General features: G+C 42.9%; 1 protein-coding gene across 3 annotated transcripts in view; it reads right to left on the bottom strand.

Moving 5' to 3' along the window:
* Nucleotides 1-22214, bottom strand: part of rngtt (RNA guanylyltransferase and 5'-phosphatase) — a 130238-nt gene that overhangs the window by 88907 nt on the left and 19117 nt on the right. For all 3 annotated transcript variants that reach the window (XM_053687151.1, XM_017452662.2, XM_017452656.3), the window contains exons 6-8: nt 20947-21196; nt 17464-17573; nt 14232-14333 (exon numbers count right to left, since the gene is read on the bottom strand). In XM_053687151.1, coding sequence (XP_053543126.1) covers nt 14232-14333; nt 17464-17573; nt 20947-21196 — 462 coding nt within the window. The remainder of the gene's footprint in view (nt 1-14231; nt 14334-17463; nt 17574-20946; nt 21197-22214) is intronic.

The raw sequence follows: 22214 nt of genomic DNA on the forward strand, positions 1-22214 counted from the left end.
GCCGCTGAGATGATTAACGCGGGCAGAACGTCCCATTTAGTCTGAGCCGTAAATCCAATATTTTATGGCTTTGCTGGCAGAACCGTAAAGGAAAATCGTTCCTCATTCTGATGCATACAAGAACGCGGTGATCACACCTACAAAAAGACGAGACAGCGGTTTACTAAAGAACATTTCCTACGATGAGGATAAAACGCTGAACAGATCGATAACACTTTCCAGAAAGTAGCCATAGATGTGTCAAATGACCATAAAATGGAAAAAAAAATACTGCAGCATGACCTCAGAGGGTTTACCACAAAAAGCGAACCCCAGTGCAGGAAAGGGCCAGCTTACACTTTGATAAAAGGAACATAAAAGCTTTCGGGACAGTCCTATGGGCAGATGAGACAATGATTAGATGACGAGAAAAAATGTCAAATCTGCTCATCATTTTCTCTCTTGTACCCTAAACATCCATGGCCACGAGCCAAGGCAGCAAAACTGACCATGCTCTCTAGGGGTTCTCCCCTGTCAATCACAGCGACCCTAGCCAATGAGCTCATGTATACAGAAGAGAGCGGATAACGCTTTCCTCAGTGTGCAGCAATTCGTCGGTTGGTAGCAATCGTACAATAGGGGAGAGCTATCTGGTTGGGAATGTTGAGCTGGTTGGGCAGTTGACTGCATTGGAGAGAAAATGGGATTTATTCATTTTTTTATGGACATGGAGGCCTGCGAGTGAAACTGGATCTTGTCTTTACGTACATGACGGTAGTACGGCAGATTGCAAAGCTGACAGATCCTTGAGGAACTATCAATCCTCAAGATTTATCATACAAACCTTCACCCTTATATACAAAGTGACAATTATGCAAAACAAACCATTGGCACGACTGTGAAGACTGTGTAGTGCTGTGTGGTCCAATCACAGCGAGTAATTTGAATACATCACTCACATGAGGTCAATAACAGTGATACTCTTCTTAGAATGCAAGGTTTTGTCGCTAGTTGCAAGGTTTAATACTTTTCTTGCTGTTGCTTCTAACACATTACAGTCTAAAGACCAGCAAAATGGTCTTCACAAAACTAACCATTTAGGTGCTTTTCAGGGGAATTTGACACTCGTAATACCTGCGAATGACTGACCATATGCGTCTGTCATATGACACATGATTAGGCAATCCAAAATAAACCTGGTTTACACCCAGATTTGCTTCCTGTACAATTCTGGCTTTACTTCCTCTCCTCCGACAGTGTGTGGAGACGTATGCACAGCCAGATGTTCCAGGGGAAAAACAAAAATGGAAGGGTGGGGTGTTAGTCTAATCTTTGGAAAATATATGTGCAATTCATTACACAGTTCTGAAACATGCCCTGGCTTCTTTAATTTGTTCTTTTTCAAGCAGGAAGCAACTACTGCCCTCGGTTCCACTGACACTGGATGTCCTGGGTACCTGGTGCATCAGTAGAGAAAAAATATATCATAATATCATTGTGCAGAAGCTTGATATTCCAAAGGCAGCAAGCTGGATAGGCGGATTAAAAACTGTCCTATTGGTTCCCAATTGGTGTAACAGAAAAGATCAAGAGTTCAAATCCTGACAATAGGGCATAAATTGCTGGGAGGGCATCCGTCAATCAGTGTATCCGCTGAGGTATGTGGAAGAAGGAGGATAGTGCTTTCCTCTGAGTGCATTTTGTTACAGCATGCGCAGTCATTTGGAAAGATGCTGTTGTGCCAGGCTTCACATGTCTCAGAGGGAGCACTCTAGCCCACACCCCCCTGTCACACCCTTGACAGGAGAGCTCTAGCTAGTGTGTGGGAATTGGAAAAAATGAGCACAAAAATGACTGCCCTAATGACAGTGGTCCCCCAAGGTAGACATGCCTCTTCCCACATAAAGGCATAGCAGGTTCTGGCGTACAATCACAGATATGATGGTACTTTATGGATTCCTGAATATATAGTGCATTGCAAGAAAAGGCTACACGAGTATTTAGACTTGCAACGAAACCAGAACTGTTTGCTAAGAAAAGTTTCCTGCACACCTGGGATGAAACCACTCTCACTTTTTTCTCAGAATCACACACACACACAGGTTTCTTTCACAGCCTCCCTCTGTGATCTAGTGGAGGAGGAAAAATGCTGCAGCTACTGCTCTAAAAGAGGGCTTTTAGAGGGAGAGGGGCTCAGGCCTGTAATCTCATTGCTGCTATTACAGAGAGCACACTGTACTCCACATTTCCACAAAGTTACCCAGAGATCAATATGAGGCGCCATTGTCAAATCCCATAGTCCATCCGACCCAAACAAAAGCAGCGAGGAAGACAGAGCAAGAATTCGGCACATGGTTCAATAAATGTACTTCTACGTACTTGACCCGTTTGCTCGTTTCCTAGCCGAGTACTAACAGCTGCGTCTTCACCTCTTTACCGTGATCTGCACAGCCACTGGGTAAAGGAAGTGACTTCACAGGCATACTCAAACACGGGTCAAGAGGCGCCGTCTTTCATGAAATAGCATTTGATATAGTATTTAAGACTGTCACTATTACTGTTATTGAATTCTACTTTTCCTTCCACCGCATGTGCTCTGTGGTGAGTTCAAGTGATCCTCACCTTCAGCACAATACGACAAGTGCGATTCTTCTGCAAAAGAATACATAACAGTACCATGAGTAATTCTCGTCCTCAATAGAGGGCAGTAACATTGCTGAGCACCTAAAAAACATCAATGGCCTGAGTGATTCTCATCCTCAATAAGAAGCAGAAATAACATCTCGATAAACTCAATTTCACTCAAATTTAGTTAAAAAAAAAAAAAAAGTAAGGTAATGTGAATCATTCCATGTTTCCATGAACTATTGTTATGAGACTTATGAACTGGATGTGATAAGACATCATATAAAGAGCATGGGCCAAACGCACACTGGCACCGAGAGCCGAACACACACTAACCACGCGTTCGTTAAATCGGAAAAACCTTCGATGATGTAATGATGATGATCGCTTTTTTTTTTTTTTTTAATCGCAGTTTTGGAACTGGTAGTGCTTCTATTCTTGACTGGCAAATATAAGGAAGTTTCTTTTTAACGGCATTTAAACATATACAAAAACAGGAGCGTGAGGGGAAACAAACAGGCTGAAGGACTGGATGCTGCTTCACTCTCATCTCATCTCATCTCATCTCCGTGACCAGCGTTGCTCAATACAGCGGAGCTACACGATTACAGATAACATCAGCCTCGTCCGTCTGGTCATATCTGTTACACAGTCAGTGCAGAGGAACAAAAACAAAAGGTTTGCCTGAGGCTGGAGATCTAAGCTCTGGTGTGCTAACTGCGTGCCCAGAAGGAGGCAGCCTGCATTTTTAATGTGATGTATTCTATGGCTCCGGTTAGCGACCATGCCGTAAGCCAGAGAGGCAGCGTGTTCAATGTCCCTGCTGGAGGTGCAAATAAGCAAACATGTTCATGTGACAATAGCGTTATTCATAGAAGCCATACTTAGGAGTTCAATAGGGTGCGAAAAAAAAATGAAGCCTGTCCTTTTAAAAAGACCCCACTGAGATAAGAGTAGAAAAGACCAAGAGCTGCTTTGCTCGCTCAACAGTTTTTCAGATGCACCGTCACGGAGGTGAGAACGCTGCACAGATTAAAAGGTCTGAAGCGCTGCCACATCGGTCTTTTTAGGTAGAGATGAAGCGAGGGCTAAATCCCACAGCATAGCTATCAGCAGGTATTCAAACGACACTGGGGGGGGTTTCCACTGGAGGAGACCGTAAACAATCATGTCGATGATACGAGGTTTCGACCAAAATAGTCATCTCACATGGATTAGAAATACTGCATTTTGTTTAACTTTATATTATACATAATGATGAGACATACAGGTGAAGTTTTTGCCTTCGGAGATGCTAACAGCCCAAAACGGGGTTGTTTAAGACCCTGATGGAGAAAAGACAGCAGGCTTGAAGACGGTCTCTGATGTGCCACTAGCTTCGAGTCAGCCAGCTGTTGCATTTGAAACTCCCCACAGCAAGGTCCATCAAATATTGATAACGCATTTTGCGAAATCAAATCGGAGAGACACGGCGCGAGCGGGATGGAGGGGGACCGAATAAGAGCGACAGTGACGGCTGGTTTTTCCCTTTCTACAAGGCACGTGCACGGAAGACTTCCATCAATCAGTGGAGCTGGGTGATGTACGCGTGGCACGGTTAGCCTCTCGGCGACCTCATTTCCTGCCATCGCCTCCTGTCAGTTGCAGCTTTGTCGTGCAACTAATAAGGTACGACGGCAGCCGTCGGCAAGTCAAACCTCAGGGTTAAACATGTTGGGAGAAAATAAAAGATGCTCACCATCTTTCATGTATTTTTTGGCCTTTGAGATTCAATTCTCCTCTAATACATCCCGGTACGTCGCTCGATTCCTGTTTCCTTTGATGATACGTAATGCCCCAGTACCGTTTACAGAGACACAGCCGCATATCACGATGCTCCCACCCCCGTGCTTCACTGTGGGTAACGGTGTTCTCGGGATCATAGACATAACCCTTCCTCCTCCTAACATGATGAACGGATTTAACATCAGAACGCTCAAGCTTCTGTCTGGGTGTATATTGATCCAAAAGAGTGCGGAGTTGTTTTGCGTGAGGTGTAGGAGCGGAGATCGTTACAGTGCCGATTACTTACTGTTCTCTGTGTAGCTGCTGTTCCTGCTGGCTTCTCTCCTACCTTCCTTATCGTTCGTCTGAGAGTAAGCTGTGAAATCACGCATGGCGCACCCGTCCCGAAACGATTAGCTGCAAGTTCTACGGACTTTCCACGTTCCATATTATCAGATGTGGGATGTTTAAGGACTTGCTATGGCTCTGTAGCTTTTTCCATTCGCGTATTGTTAAAATACGTTGTTTCTAGGAAGCTTCACCTTCAACGTGATCGCTACTTGGTGACACCAGGTGCATTGCGCAGTCAAAAGACGTCGTGTGTGTGTGTGTGTGTGTATAAATGTGAAGTGGATATATGCACAGGAAGTATATAAAATAACAACTAAATTGCTTAAAATACTAAAATACGCATTACCCCCCACTTTATATATACACTGTATATTAGTCTCGATATCATTCCTATTTCATTCATTCTTGATTGCTTATTGTACTGTAAAGCTCTCCAAATAGCATTTTAAAAAGTACGAAAGGTCCAAAATAACAATAATTAATATAACAATTATTATTATTACTATTATTCCTGCTAGTCAGCAACACAGAGAGAATATTAAAGAAGGAAGACTGAGTGTAATGGAAAAAATGAAAAAGCCCTCTAGGGAAAGTGCATCCAGCCAATCTGCCCATGCCACTCTTCCTCCAGAGACGTTCACGCGTTTGTAACTGAACATACACTCGCGGCTTAAATCGCTCTCGTGACACGGCACCGGATACTAAAACCCGACACGCAGCATGAAGCACAATCGGCCTTAACGGTTAAATTAGCCCTAATACTCGGATAATCTGCGACCGTCTGAACATCGTACGATCGAACGGAGTAACAGATTGTTTTTGTTAAAGGCATGCTCACAAGGTTGCACTTTTATTAATCACTATAATGCATCTGCTCATTAATAGGAAGCAGGGGTGATTAGGAGCAGAGCTAATCTCTTCAATATGAAGCGGAAGAGTCTCTGCTCGCTGAAATGTGTGAAAGCAGGCCCTAAGGCTGCTGGCCCTAATGAGGCTCTGAGCTGCACTGTGATCTTCCCTCATTTGTGAGCAAAGCAATTGAAAGTTATACTTCAAAAAAAAAAAAAAAAAGAAAAGAAAAGGTGAGCTTTGGAACATTGGTATTCGATAGAAAATGAGAAAGCAATCCAAGGGGGGAGAAAAAAGCATATCTATTCAACGTTCTTGAGACTATAGACACTCAAAAGCACATTATGTCCTCCTAACAGTTATTCACCATCACATCCTGCGCAAACACACACACACACACAATGAAGCCACACTATAGGCCCATTTCCATAACACACGGCATAATGTTCTCAAATAGACCAATTATTTCTCACAATAAAAAAGCCACTTTCAGAAACAGAATGGAGGCCATCTCTCTCAGTGCATTTTCCATCATGTAAGAGAGGCGCCATTGTTCTCAGTCTATGTAGAGGAGGCTACAGCTCATTACAGGCTAATCCCACCACTCACGAGCACATGACGCAGTAGTACACGTTACCGCGGCTTCGTCCGCATTCGGGATGTTTCCCCCCCGTGACACGTTTTCAGCAACGCGACTGCAAATACATGAAACCCTTCGCTGCCCCTTTAGCCACACACACAGGCATTAGGCGTGGTTACACACCATTCACCAAAATCTAAATAGAAAACCTCGAAAGGGCACGCTAGATGTTATTCTGTTAACATACAGCTGTTTAAAACTCGCCTCCAGCACCGAGCCTTAATCTACACTCATCTAAACTTTCTGTTCTGGATTTTATCTTCATCTCATTTATTAGTACTATAAACAAGATCTATTGAAAAGCCGTAATGTGTTTGGGGATCATTTCAATGGCGTTTAGAAGTGTCATTTAGAGGTGGAGTGGATCGTGACAACAACAACAATAGTAAAAACCCTGACTGACTGTTTTCCTTTGTGAAATAACATGAGCTGTTACTATAGAAACAATAATGTGTTAATTAGGATAAGTTCATTAATTATGTTGCCTTGACACAGCAATACATACGGTTCTGTATAATCTGATTAGCATTTTCGAAAACGTGTACTGCTTTCAGGTCGCAATGTTTGATGTACAGTCCCCTCCAAAAGTATTTGAACAGCGAGGCCGATTCTTTTCTTTTTTTTGCTATATACCGAATACGTTTGGGTTTGAGGGCGAAAGCTGAATATGAAACGACAGAGCAGAAGTCCAGCTTTTACTTCCCGATATTTACATCTACATACGTTAAACAACTTTTGGCACGTTTAGCGGCTGACCACCCAATTTTCAGCCGAGCTAAAGTTCTGGAACTTAACGTAAATGAAAGTAGATAGCACTTACTCTTGAACTCAAACGCTAATCGCTTCAGCGTATAGCAAAAACAAAAGAATTGCCCTTGCCGTTCCAGTGCTTTCAGATGGGACTGTAGATCCTACACGGAAATTAGGTGCTTTGGGTAAGGATTAGAATAATTTTTTCCCCCTCACCCCATCCTCCACCAAGAGAGAATACTTAGGGGTGCTTTTATTTTTAGTCAGACAGTCATGCAGACCAAACCATAGGAGCTACAGATGTAAAACTTGATCGTTAGGTGGTACATTGATAATGAACAACCCTAGCACTCATTTGGAGTATCATAGTAACCACCTAGCAACCAACAGGAACAGCACAGCACCATTTAGTGAACGTGTATGTAATTGTGCGATGGATTGGCACCTGTCCAGGGTGTACCCCACCCTTTGCCCGATGCTCCCTGGGATAGGCTCCAGGTTCCCCGCGACCCTGAAGGATAAGCGGTATAGAAGATGGATGGATGAATGGAGAGCCGTTCTAATGCGAAACGTTTTACGTTCTTGAAATTGCAGTGACGGCGGGAACACGGCTTAACTGATCCGGTCTTCCAAAAGTCTCCGGCTCTTGACTCAAGGAAAGGTTTTGGGATGCAATTCCTTCGTAACAGGGGAAGAAAAGAATTCTGAACATTTTGTAGATGTTCTAAAGTCTAAAATATAAAGTATGTTAATAGGCACTCCTGCTATTGTGATCACATCTCCTGTCAACGCAGCACAATCGATTTTCCTCTACTGCCCATGCTTATTTCTCAATTGTCGATCTGAGACAGAGATGTTGGCGGCAACGTTGAGATCAACTGTGACAGAAGACTTTATCTTTTTCCATTTTCCTTAACAAGGTTCTTTGCTATTATTATTATTATGATTATTATTATTATTATTATTATTGTAAAGTAATTAGTCAGGATGGAATTTGGTCTGACTGATTTAGAGATGTTTCTGTTTTAATGTGCTCGGTTGCTGTTTGGTCGCACTCAATGAAACACTAATAGGGGACTTCAATAACTTCATTATTGCTGTCCTACTGCTATCAGAAACACTGATAGCACACTCATCTCTAGTGGTCGTGCAGCAGCGTGAACGCGTCATGTGGTTAAAGAGGCCTCGGATCTGGGCGGGGAGGGAGTGTGGGAGGATGTGAGCTCGGCGTTCTCCGGTGCTAATGAGCAACACCTCACTGTGAACATGTTAAGCACCGTTTCAGATCGATCGCAGCGGGGTTAACGTTGCGGTCCTATTACCTACGGCTTTGTTCTCCGGTTTCTGCCATTATAAAGTAGTGATGCTAGCAGACAGCTTTCCTTGCTGATTTAGAAGAGACTCTGTGCGTGCGTGCGTGCGTGCATGTATGTGTGCGCGTAAGGAGGAAGACAAATCAAATAGGGGTAACATTAAAAAAAAATTAGATGATACCATCCAGTATATTATTAATTTTTACTTTACTTTGTTTTTGTATTTTATCCCGTATTAAACAAAAAAAGGATTATTTTTTTTAATCAAACACATTTTCTAGTCATCCAAAAAATTGTTATTATTATTATATTTTTATAATGCAAGGGACCTCCTGTATTTCTGTGGATCATCATCATCATCATTATTATTATTATTATTATTATTATTATTATTATTATGCAAGGGACCTACTGTATTTCTGTGGATTATCATCATCATCATCATTATTATTATTATTATTATTATTATTATTATTATTATTATTATGCAAGGGACCTACTGTATTTCTGTGGATTATCATCATCATCATCATCATTATTATTATTATTATTATTATTATTATTATTATTATGCAAGGGACCTACTGTATTTCTGTGGATTATCATCATCATCATCATTATTATTATTATTATTATTATTATTATTATTATTATTATTATTATGCAAGGGACCTACTGTATTTCTGTGGATTATCATCATCATCATCATCATCATCATTATTATTATTATTATTATTATTATTATTATTATTATTATTATGATGATGATGCAAGGGACCTACTGTATTTCTGTGGATTATCATCATCATCATCATTATTATTATTATTATTATTATTATTATGATGATGCAAGGGACCTACTGTATTTCTGTGGATTATCATCATCATCATCATCATTATTATTATTATTATTATTATTATTATTATTATGCAAGGGACCTACTGTATTTCTGTGGATTATCATCATCATCATCATCATTATTATTATTATTATTATTATTATTATGCAAGGGACCTACTGTATTTCTGTGGATTATCATCATCATCATTATTATTATTATTATTATTATTATTATTATTATTATTATGATTATGCAAGGGACCTACTGTATTTCTGTGGATTATCATCATCATCATTATTATTATTATTATTATTATTATTATTATTATTATTATTATTATTATGCAAGGGACCTACTGTATTTCTGTGGATCATCATCATCATTATTATTATTATTATTATTATTATTATTATTATTATGATGATGCAAGGGAACTACTGTATTTCTGTGGACCTACTGTAAATGCTGCTTACTGCTATAATTATTATTAATATTGTTGTCGTTGTTTTGTTATTCTTTTATGATATTTTCCACTCAATGAAATGGCACATTGAAATTTGAATGCTTTTTCACTCCTTACTATTTGGCACAAATGCTTAACCCTGCCCACTTTAAACCGACGTGGTACTCGTATACATCCAGTTAGAATCGCTTGCTCATTTTTACGCACGACCAAAGAGGCGAAAAAAACCGTAGTGATTTATGAGGTGCGACTCGAATACGACACGTTTTTAAAAAACAGCCTTTCCCTGAAATTCGAGATTTTCCCTCTCCTCTCTGACAGGCAGCAGTCTGTGCACGTGTGTTGCTCTTGCCTGTGAACGAGTGCACCTATCTGTAAAATTCTCCAAGAGCTGCACCTCATGAAATATTCAGGCGCATATTACGGATGGAGCCGAGGGCCAGAATACTAAAGCAGCCATGCTGCTGCTGGGCTGAAGCCTCCCGCAAATGCAATTTCTCATCCGGAATTTTATTTATTTATTTATTTTTTATTTAAAAAGGGGGCATCGCTTGCATTTCATGAAAACGCATCGTGGATCTCACAAATAGAGCTCTATTCACTTCGTATGATATGAAGTTACAGCATTTGGCTGCACGAGTCGGTTTAGAGCAGGCCAAGTGTTCATGATTGTCTTAGCGCTACCTGAGGAAGTAGCTGCTGTATTTAGAAGTGTGCTGCAGAGTCAGAACCATAAGGACAGACCAGCATGATTCATCAAAACCCAGGTTATTTTCGAGCCAGCACCAGGCAGGCAGAGCCAGCGGCACAGCGTCATCATTATTATAAGATAAAGAAAGGATATACACAGCTCCCAAGAGGAGCAGCAGAAAGGAGAGAGAGAGAGTTCGAAAGCACGGCCGTGACATGGCCGAGAGCTAAGAGAGCTAAACTGGACGTGCGCTCTTGGTGGGATGGACGTCATGCGAGCTCTCTCCTGTCAATCAGAGCGAGACGAACCAATCACCAGCATCTGTGAGTTCATGTCTGAGGAAGAGGGCGGAAAGCTGTGTACACATTTACAGTTTACTGTACACATTTACTACATAGCTCCATAGAGGTAGAAGATTACTTTTCTTCCATCATTTACCATCTCTCCTTCCATCGCTCATTTTCTCTCCCCTTCACCACTTGCTTTCTCATCACTTACTTTTCTCTCTCTTTCACCACTTGCTTTCTCTCTCCTTCAATCGCTTACTTTCTCTCCCCTTCACCACTTACTTTCTCATCACTTACTTTCTCTCCCCTTCACCACTTACTTTCTCTCCCCTTCACCACTTACTTTCTCTCCCCTTCAATCGCTTACTTTCTCTCTCCTTCACCACTTACTTTCTCTCCCCTTCAATCGCTTACTTTCTCTCTCCTTCACCACTTACTTTCTCTCCCCTTCAATCGCTTACTTTCTCTCTCCTTCACCACTTACTTTCTCTCCCCTTCAATCGCTTACTTTCTCATCCCTTACTTTCTCTCTCCTTCACCACTTACTTTCTCTCTCTTTCAATTGCTTACTTTCTCTCTTCACCACTTTCTCTCTCCCTCCATTGCCCACTCTCTCCCTCCATCACTTGCTTTCTCTCTCCCTCCATTGCTCACGGTCACTCTTTCTCCACCACACACTTTCTCACTCATTTGCCTCTGTGTCTTTCTCTCCATCAGTCTCTCTACACATCTGTCTTACTATTACTCTGATTTTCACTCTCCATCTGTGTCGGTCTCTGCTATCGGTCTGTCTATAAATCTCTTTGCCTTTCACTAAATCTCTGTTCGTCACTTTCTAAATCTGCCGGACTCTCTCGTTCCCGCTTTCTCACCCACTCTTCTCCTGACTCCGGGTTGCTCTGACAGCCGGTGCCAGGCTTCAGGTCTCCGATTGTACACATCGACTCTCTCAGAGATAATGAGTGACCATTAGGCAGTGAGGTCCTGTCTGTGCTGTCCGTTCGTGTGTGCGTGTGTGCGTGTGTGTGTGTGTGTGTGTCACGGCTCCCCACCATTAGGAGCAGTGCTGCTTCTTAGCCGCCTCTTAAAAATCCACCCGATGTGTGTGACGGCCGTCAGCAGAAAGTGGAGGCATCAACGTGCGAGTGTCAGCCTGTTAGTGTGTGTGTGTGGTTGTCTGAGGTTGCAGCATGAACACATGTTCCACTTCTCCTTATTATTTAGGCGGGGAGAGCAGTAGAGTGAGAAATAACACTGTAAGCACGAGCAGCGTATTCCGCTGTCGGATAGTTGTGTTTAAGCTGAGCTCTTCATTAAAAGTTAGCAGGCAGTGTGAAGCAGTGTGTTTGGCTCTAAACAGGACAGGACAGTTCGCTTTGCCAAGCTGTCATCAGCCCAAAAACATTCCCTCTGGTTAAACAAAAGCAGGCTGGAGCTGCAGCGGAAACTAAACGGGAAGTCCAATGCGGGACTCGGGAATAAACCCAAAACATAAGCCGTTGATGAACGGGCGTAACTTCCTGTGACTTACGTTCCTGCCAAGACATAATCAAGGCTGATTTATAATTTCGTGTCAATGCGTCTTTGCATCACGAGGCAGAGAAGGGGATCGTGGGTAACCGTGTTACGTAGAGACTCGTAGAGCGTTCGAATATCCCTAATACCCCACTCCAAAGTACGCGAACAGCAGTACGCCGGAGGAGTAGTACGTCCGAGTTCCCAGTATTCAGAAAACAGTACTTGAGAAATTCCCACATGACCTACGGCGTTTCCCAATCCAAAACAGCAGAAGGCAGCGCAGCGACTCTTTAAGTGCACGCTGTAGGTATTAAACGTTGTTCCTTGTGGTAAACTGTTAACTTGTTGACGGTTTAAACTAATCTGGGGGGCTGTTCGAGTTTTTGCGGTTATGTTGACGCCGTAGGTCACATGACAATGCCACCAGATGCGGCATGTCCGGATTGTATTCGCGCTACACTCTTGTACCAATCGGTACGTATCATATCACCGGCTGAGTACGAGTTACTGAATCGAATGCGCGACAGACCATCACCGCCGCCGACGGCGTGCTCTCCTCCCACCACGCATTGTGCGTCTCTTTGGTGCAGTGCATCAGGCGAATGCTGATTGGCTGGCTGGAATGCGCGTCCGATTGCGTAACGATTTGATGAGACGTTGTGACGTTTCGAAATCAAATTCAGTTTATATAATATTATGCAAATACAAGTAATACGGTTCAAAACTCACCTGAAGTGTAAACAATAACATGCTAAAGAACAAAATTTCATCGTCGCCCCCGGAACGTTCCATCATCACGTTATATGACCACCGTAGCATTTTACTGGTTTCATAAATTGAAAAACACTCCCGACGAGCATTCTTTGTTCTTCGTTTTCTAGAAGTAGAGTTAAAAAGCCTTGCTGTATTTTTTTTGTGGTTAATTAAGACAAGGTACACTGCCATCTTGCACACCTGACATCGTAATTATGACTTCCCGACTCGTAAATACTAACGGCCCACGAGAACGCACAGTAGGTTCCTACCAGGGATCCAAGTTCCTAGCAGGTAGCGAAGTTCCAAGCAAGTACTGAAGTTCCTAGCAGGGATCTAAGTTCCATGCAGGGATCTAAGTCCTCCGAGATGTTGGGAGCTGAGGCAATGTCCTCAAGCAACTGCAACTAGTAGTAACATTGTTTTGATTTCTATATCTATAGCTTGAGCACACGCTCATTTTCTCTAGACTCGAACTCGCACAACACGCTATCTACCTCATAGGGGTGTAACGAGACAAAATTCAAATTCGCCAGGATTTGTATTTCGTAACGTCGGAATAGCTGCTCCATTTTCAGGTGATTCAAATTCAAGCTTGTAAATGTATGATAATGGAAACCTTTTATGGCAGGATGTGCGGTGTGTAGCAAAACAAAAGGCTGGAACAAAATGAAACATGGCTCATTAAACATTAGAGCGTATGTGCGCTGGTGGGTAGGGTTGCCAGGTCTCAGCCAGGAAATTCTGTCTTGCCTCAGCAGAAAGAGAGACGACAGGAGGAGTGTTTTCAAGTTTAAAAGTTATTACACCTCATATAATAAAAGCTCTATTTTATGATGAATAGCCGACTATCATGCAGCACGTCGATGCGTTGATGTGATCGAGAGCACTGCGTCGAACAAAGCGGCACGCCGTATCCTTACAGCCCTGCGAGCCTGTCGAGTTTGTGTAACTCTTTTAAACATTTCTATGAAGTAATGACTACAAACGCCTCGCGTATCGTGATGCATCTTGCCATATCGCCCAGGAAGTACAACCTCCCAGGAGTCTACCCTGCCTCTGAACTTCAGTTCTTCAGTTTACGAGCTGGTCTTCAGTAGTGCGAGATGCTGAGAACTTCAATCAATCAAGTACATTAGAACGAACCGGCAGAGAAATGTCTATAGAATCTAATGTCAGAAATGAATCTTATTCAAATAGTATTTGCTGATTTGCAGTGAAGGTGAAGCAGAATGTCTTTATTCGGAGTCAGTTTCAAATAGTGATGCTGTGTTCAGCTCCATCCTAAGTGACTAAAAGAGTCGTGTGTGTGTGTGTGTGTGTGTGTGTGTGCCTTCAATGTGCTACTCAGGTGTGTGTGCTTTCGATGTGCTGCTCAGGTGTGTGTGGGTGTACGCGCAGCTCACCGTGTTCCATCTGCCTTCCAGCTAACCTTGTAGCCGTTCTGCTCCAACAGATGAATGTTGCGCCTGTCCATGGACACGGGCTGAGCTCCAGGGAAGCCGGTCCTGACACAGACACACACACACATGCACATTTTTTGTATTTCCATTTCATTTTGTTGAAATGCATTAATGGTTTCTTAAGGTTGAGCTGTCAAAACGTGTTATGTGCAGAAAACAAAACAAAACCAAAAACACGGTCATTTCCGGCTGCATCTACCCAGTTCGCTAGTCACAGTGCATAAAATCCCGCAGATATAGGTCAAGAGCTTTGGTTAATGTCCACGTTAAGCATCAGAATGGCGCGAATTTGTACAGCGGTGCCGGTGCCAGATTCATCCAGAGTGCCAAAGCATGCAACGCATGGGGAAAGCAAGGATCGAGCTTTCCGCCTCAGAAAGGCATGTCAAAGTGAAAAATATCAGACTTTTTCAAACGATCCTCATCTCCGTCCAGCACCAACGCTGACGGCACACCTGCTAATATAAAAAATATAAAAAAATAAAAAACAGCTGTGCCAGCATGAGAGAGAGAGAGAGAGAGAGAGAGAGAGAGAGAGAGAGAGAGAGAACGACAGAGACACGGAGGACCATCTTTCCGTGTCAATCAATGAACGCCCGAGTAAAAGTACACAAAGGCATTTTAAGACTGGACTCGAGAGTTTGCACGGCTCGGGTATGGATCATCGCACGCAGAGGAAAACTTTTTATGACTTTACTTCCAAAGCGGGCAGAGAAATAGCGGGGGAAATGGATTTCATTACCGGAACCAACCGTTTCAGGAAAGAGACTGGGGGACTGTGGGAAAACGGGCGATAGTCAAAAGCATAAACAAGCTGGTGAGGATGGAATCGCAGCGCGCGCCATGAACACACCGTTAACACAAGCAGCGTCTCGTGCATGTGAACTACAAGACGTTCACGTCCCACTTTGAGTCAACTCGGATGAAAATGCCGACGCTGTAAAAGCACGCCAGACGTACGCACACACACACACAACAGGATGACTGAAAGGAAGTGCATGCTCTAAACATCTTTTAAACTGAAGTTCACTGGTGCATTTTCTTTTATTATAGAATTTATCCTCTATATAGAAAGCTGCATGATTATAGTTCTGGTTCTCTCTCACCAGTCAAACAAATCCCAACACTGAACATGTTTAAGCTCCAAATAAAAGCATAGTGTGTTCCTCTTGACTTCATTTACACGTGACCTCGAAGTAATCCAAGAGTAAGTAATCAGATTACGTCACTTTCATATCGTGAAACTTGGATCACGTTACTGTTTACGTTTTTTAGAACGTACGTGTAACCCTCACCGACCCTTGCTGACTCATGACTCTAGAGCTAGGCACTCTGGACTCAACTCAGACTCTAGAGCTGAGGACCTCAGATTTAACTCTTAATCTAGACCTAGGAACTCTGGGGTCACCTCGAATTCTCGAGCTAAAGTAGAGGACGCATAACGCTGAGTCAGTGAAGTGCTGAGTCTATTAGATTATTGATTAATGATCAAACACTGCCCTCAAATCAACCCAGAAAACAGTATTCTCCTCAAAAACTACCTCTAACCGAGTCGCACACACTTCCTGTGATTTCCACCAGCAGAGAGAGTTTCTAATGTTATTGTCTGCATTGTGTAGGAAATGATCGTCTCTTTTAACGGGCACAATTAGCTGATGAGAAACGGACACATGACCGAGGCATCGTTAGTTCAGGATTCGTACTGTCCCTCGCACGGCCATAACGCGGACGTAACCGTTCACGAGTTTGAGAGATATCCGCGGCTATTGTTCCCCTCTCTAGATGAAATCAACAGGAACTTCGAGACAGCCTCGGAGACAAGCTGTTCTTATTCCACAAAAGAGCTGTCATCTATTAAGCCCCCACTAAAACTTTTAGACAGTTTGGAAGACGTTTCTGTGGGACGAAATGAGAAAGGCAGCTATTTGTGGTGATACAGTGTGTGTCACAGAACTTCACACTGATGCACGGCTGCCACAACCCCATCATGCCCTATAGAGACATGACGGAGAGACTTTTCCTGTGGAAAGTGTGACACTTAGGGGAGAAAATCTGCTCTCTTTTTTTTTTTAAGCTCTTCAAGGTAAAACACAACATGAGGGACAGGCTTGCACACAGCAAACATTTCATCCTTTTTAGCTACGTTTAACGTCCACGAGAGAAGTTTCTGGGTGGTCTGATACAAAATGTGCTACGTTCTATGTCGTTGAACGCGTCGACGTATAAACACCACGAGATTCTTGCAATCCTAAACTCTCGTCTCATATTCATCTTTTGATCTCGAACCCTTCAGTCTACTGCAAAAACTATCAAATAATGAACTGGCCTTGCCAATATGTCCAATGCTTTCAGAGCGGACTGTACCTGTACACAACATCTATAGTCATGAATTTTCCTTAAGCCCCATTTGGATGGTATTAGTTTCCCAGGGAGGCGTCTGTAACGAATATTTCCCCTGTGTAACACAACGCGTGCATCCGGAAGTTAACACGAGCTTAACGCAAACTCATAAGCAAGAGTCGTTATTCGATCCTGAACTGATTTCGTTATGAAATCATTATGGCTTATGCCATTATAACATGGTGAGCTTTCCTTCCCTTGAGATGAGATGAGATGATTTACATGACAGTAAAAGTTTGAACGTTTAAAAGCATAACATTTTTGCAAAGTAGTTAAACATGGTACGCTAATAGAGTAAGGATAATGCGATGCAATTTCCTCAGAGATGGAGAAATAATAATAACAATAATAATAATAATTATTATTATAGTGTGTGTGTTTGTAACCTGTCTCGAGTTTATTGTATTGCTTTTGTAAAAATCTGTTCAAACCGGTAAACCTTTGTTTACTGTTTCTCCTCGGGCCAAATTCCGAGATGATGCAGACGAGAATGAAGTCGTTCGTGGATCATGTGGCCACGGGCAGCTCCATTTCTGCTGCAGGGGAAGCGCAGTATTTTCTGTGAAGCACTCTGACCTACCCAAAGGCAATGAAATGCCACATTGAAAAGCTCAGACTGGATCACGCTGCCTAGAGACTTGATAACAGTGAATCGGGGGGCGGGGGGGGGGGGGACTCATCTGATCCTATTTTTCTCCTCCAACATGGAGGGAAAAGCTTAAAACCCTACACACACACAGGCAGGTAAATGTAATGTTCCAATGTAAGCACTTACTTTCCCCACTCGCAGTACTCCTGACATTTGCGCTGAACCTGCCCCAGTTTGGGCTGAGTGGTCACCTGAGTCACTCCTTTGACCGAGACGCCTTCCAGAAACACGGCACCCTGAAAGAGAAGGGGGGGGGGGGGGTTTGTGTACAGTTACAGTCCTGATCATTTCCCTATTTAGAAGTCTCATATGCCACCTTTTGTTTGTTTGTTTGTTTTTCTTTTAAACAGCTGAAAAACGGCAATTAAGCTTCACATTTTATTTCCTTGGTTTATTGAAAAAAAATTCCAGCATGCCATGACCTCGGGATGATCCCTTTCGTCAGAAAAACTGAAAAAGACGAGAAGGATAATCCACTTATCTGGGTGAAAAACACGCGGGAAGAGCGTCACTATCGAAGCAAAACACATGCGCAACCACCAGCACAGCACTTTCAGTACACAAGGTTAGAGCGTAACCACCTCCAGCTGTCTCTTGAAACTGGAATAAACATTTTTTGGGGTTTTTTTTTTTCTTTTTAAAAACACACAAAAAAAAAACCTGAAAAATTTAGTGCTGTTAAACGTTAAGGGTTTCTTGGTTTACATTATTTTATTGTGATTGTAAGTGCGCTGTACAAAGCCGGAGATTTTTTCATTCGACAGCCAGTTATTGCAGAAATATAGGCAACGTAGTAGTCCCCTGCCAAATCTTAGAAAAGTCCAGCTGGCATTTTAATCACAGTGTAGCGTGAGGAACCTTCACAGAGCTCGGGTTTGATTTAGCAGAGCAAACCTAGCGAGTGGCGCGGTCATAACGTAAGTCAACGTAGTTACTGTATTACTTGGGAACCCGTTTCCCCATCACCACGTCCGCAGGAAACGGGCGACACCGAGGGTCATCGTCCAGAGCTGGTGCGATGTTCTGGCAACGTGATCTCGCCACTCATGCGCGTCTCTGAGCTGATGTATGAGGAAGTGTGCAGACAGCGCTTTCCTTCCATGATGCAACACGAGCAGCCGTTTGAAAAGACGTGGTCGTGCGCGTCATGTCAGATGGCGCGGGGGGGAGCACGTGATCGCCCTGTCCCTCCCCGGATGGTAGCGGTCATATGACAGAAGAGACCTAACTAGTGCGTGGGAACTGGTCATGACTAAACAGGCTAAACATTTTGTCTGAGCTGTCACTGCAGTGCACAGTCTCTATTATCGTCTTGTAGAGAACTTCCATGGATACTTCATCTAACTCCAAGGAAATGTGGACTATCAAAAGAGCAAAAAAAACAAACAAAAAAAAACAAAGCTCTTAAACTAGATCAGAGTTAAGAGCCACACATGCCTGTCACAGCCTCCTACACAAGTGGCTCTGCCAAGCAAGGAGAGGCAATGACTAATTGACTAATCACCAGAAAAGAAAAATGGATCCCTGTAGATTAAAAAATAAAAACCTGAGTCTTGCTTGATTTGCCTTCTGCAGCCATCAAGAGCCCGGGATATAAGGTGTCGTGATTTCAGATTTCAGTACAGGCACTACAGGGGATATCCTCGCTAATTGAACTATTCTAACGAGAGAGACTGCGGCAGGAAGCTGCTGCAATTAGAACGCTGTGAGGTCTTCATTACAGTCCTGAGGAATTAGACGTGACTTCTGTAACAAAAACCTTCCCTTAACTGAGATCACAAAACAACTTCTTTATTATGGTCTGGATCCAGTTGAATTAAAAGTCTAGCTAACGCTCGGGGCAGCAGTACGAGTCAAGAAAGGAAGGAAAGAGGATGGGAGAACGTGAAAGCCACGTGCTCAGCTTTGACTGCTGTTTTCAACTGGAGCTTTAATCCCGGTTTCTGGAATTTCGTCCTCTCTGGGAGAAAAATCCGACCGCGCGTTACAGTGGACGTAAAAAGTCTACGCACCCCTGTAAAGATTTCAGGTTTTTTATGGTCAAGGCCAGATCTTTTTCCACCTTTAATGTGACACAGCAATCAAAAGAATTCAAGTGAAATACAAAATGAAAACTTTTAGGAATTAATTATCCATCCATCCATCCATCCATCTTCTATACCGCTTATCCTTTTCAGGGTCACGGGGAAACCTGGAGCCTATCCCAGGGAGCATCGGGCACAAGGCGGGGTACACCCCGGACAGGGTAGGAATTAATTATGTAAAATCGCTTTTCTTTTATAGCATCCTACCGACCGTGTGTACTCTCACACCCCCACTCTCGCCCCTCTGATCGGATGCTGGCCGTCACCGTGCGGTCAAACTTCATTTTAGGATTGTCGGGGAGACTCAGAGCCGCTCGGGAACATCATATATTCCGGTTTTAGTTGTGCTGACTCAAAGCCGCAAAAAAAAAAAAACAACCCCAGACATTTTCAACTTTTTGAACTCTATTACGGTCGACATTTTTTTGTTGTCGTTCTTACATAATGCAATTGAAAAATGACACTTTTTATAATTTATTAGAATGGACTTGTAATTTACGTGTTAAATGTAGACGTGTAAAAAACTGTAACAGCACCATCTATAGCAAGTAGTGCAAACGATGGTTCTTTTAAAGGAAGCGTGTTTTATATTTAAATACATTTTTAAAAATTAGATATTGTTTGCTCTATTTGCTATAGATATAAATGCTATAAAACGGGGACCGTATCTTTTGTGACGTGAAATAGCACCGCAACCGAGCAGCTCCTTCTCCGTTTACGGTGCAACGTCGAATCAGCGTTGTGCACAGCATCAGCAATAAACAAAGTAAAACTTCTTACTTTTAAACGAGTTAACCTGCACGCACACACACACACACACAAGTATTCGCTTTAGATTAATCGACAGATATATTCGTTTGTTAAATCTGAATAAACACTGACTATACGGTTTGCTGTTTGAGAGAGAAAGTATACGTCACTCAGCCGAGTCAGCTGCCTAGCTTGTTGCTAACAAAATACGAACATGGCGGCGTCCAGTTTCCCACTTCGTCTGTCGAACGTGCCGGGGTCGAAAATGACGGAATTCCGACTGGCGAGTTACCGCTTAGGATGTAATGCGGCATTATATTTTAGTCCGACTTGTTCATGTGACTTTTCAAACCTGCACCAATTCCATATCTCTGAAGTGATCCGTGAACCTTTCTTTGCTACAAGCTCAGTCCTCAGTGACATATACATACCTGTATATATGACCTCAATTAAAACATCTCAAACGTAAATCATGGTAGAACATTCATTCGAATGAACCGAATTAATGGTGAAAATTGCCCAACACCACTGACGCATGGGGACAAAACAAAAGCGGTACTAGATCCAGATTTCTGAACGTTGGAAACAATATTGTACGTAATTAGGATTGTTATAAAGGCTCGGTTATAAAGGAGCCCTCAATTCCTACCTGCTAGCTTTACCCACCTATAAAGATAAAGGCCGGTGTATCGACAGTTTAAAAAGAATCAAAACTGTGACAAGGCCTAGGCACAATTTATTCACGGAAAAAGAAGAGGAAAAAAACAGATCTCACCAGTTTCAGTTTCTCTCTCTTCTTCTTGCCCGAATTGGAGCCTGATGAGCTTGGTCCAGAGTCCTGAGCGATCACGTTTCCGTCGTCGTCGACGTCATCGTTGCTGTCTTCAAAACACCAATCGGGAAGCTCCGGGGCAGGTGGAGCGTCGTCGACGTCGCCGTAGCGACGGAAGAGTTCTTTCAGGTACTCTTCTTTATAGATGCCAGGAGAGCGAGCGAGAGCGAATGCTGCTGCTGCGGCTTCGACGCTAAATGACACAAACAGAAACAGTTTCACTCATGTGGCTTTACCTGCTGTTGCCATGCTACAAGACTGGGTCCGGACATGAACTTCCACCTGATCCTCAGGTCCCATGAAAACGAACGCCAGCGCACTCGGTCGTGAGACTTTGTCTGTGATGGGTGTCACTACACCGTTACACGTTCGCTGTTCCTATTCAGACATCGCACACCAAATCATTTCTTATAGAAGCAAGCTTACTTTTTGCCCTCGCCCTCAACTGGATTCAGGGATCTGCTGCGCGGGATGGAAGATTAATTATATTTATGTACAAATATATCAGTTTTGGAATCTTAGACGCACTGTAATCCAACATCACAAGTTTTAACAGGAGACTACTGTGATATATTTTACAGGACATTTTACACATTGATGTAAATAGAGAGTCCGAATATTAAGACAAGATATCGAGGCTTTTTTTCAACATTTTTGATGCAATTTGAGGAGTTTTTTGTGCTTTTTTGCGGAAAACTACTTAAATTGGTGAAATCGCAATTGTGCAAAATTTTCTTTCACAGTGAGGTTTGTTGGTGAATGAGCCCTTTTAGCTGTACTCATGTTAGATGCACGTGAATCGTAGAGGACTTTGGTTGAATGCGCGTTGTGACGACGTCACATGACGCGTCTTGGCCCAAAATCTGCGGTAAGTCCGAAACATCGCATGTGAATCGCAATCATCTCTGCGATCGCAAAATCCTGGAGGAGCCGATCATGGTGGTGTTCACGTTACAAGCTTTCCTGGTACATTTCCACATTTCTGTTTGGATCGGATTATTTTAACAGGTCATGTTCATGCCTGCTAGGAACCCATTTCTCGGGTTATTGTTTCACCGCAGTAGTCCGTTCCTTAGTTTTGCTAAAGATTCCCAAAACTATTACATAAATCCCAGATTTCTCCATTCTTCAAGTCAATCTATTATTATCCTCCACTGCTGTTTTGACACGCCGCCGTCGCTAGATGACGACGACTCCGAGGAGCATGCGCG

The sequence above is a fragment of the Ictalurus punctatus genome, chromosome 2 (assembly GCF_001660625.3).
Source record: "Ictalurus punctatus breed USDA103 chromosome 2, Coco_2.0, whole genome shotgun sequence".
Classification (NCBI taxonomy): Eukaryota; Metazoa; Chordata; class Actinopteri; order Siluriformes; family Ictaluridae; genus Ictalurus; species Ictalurus punctatus.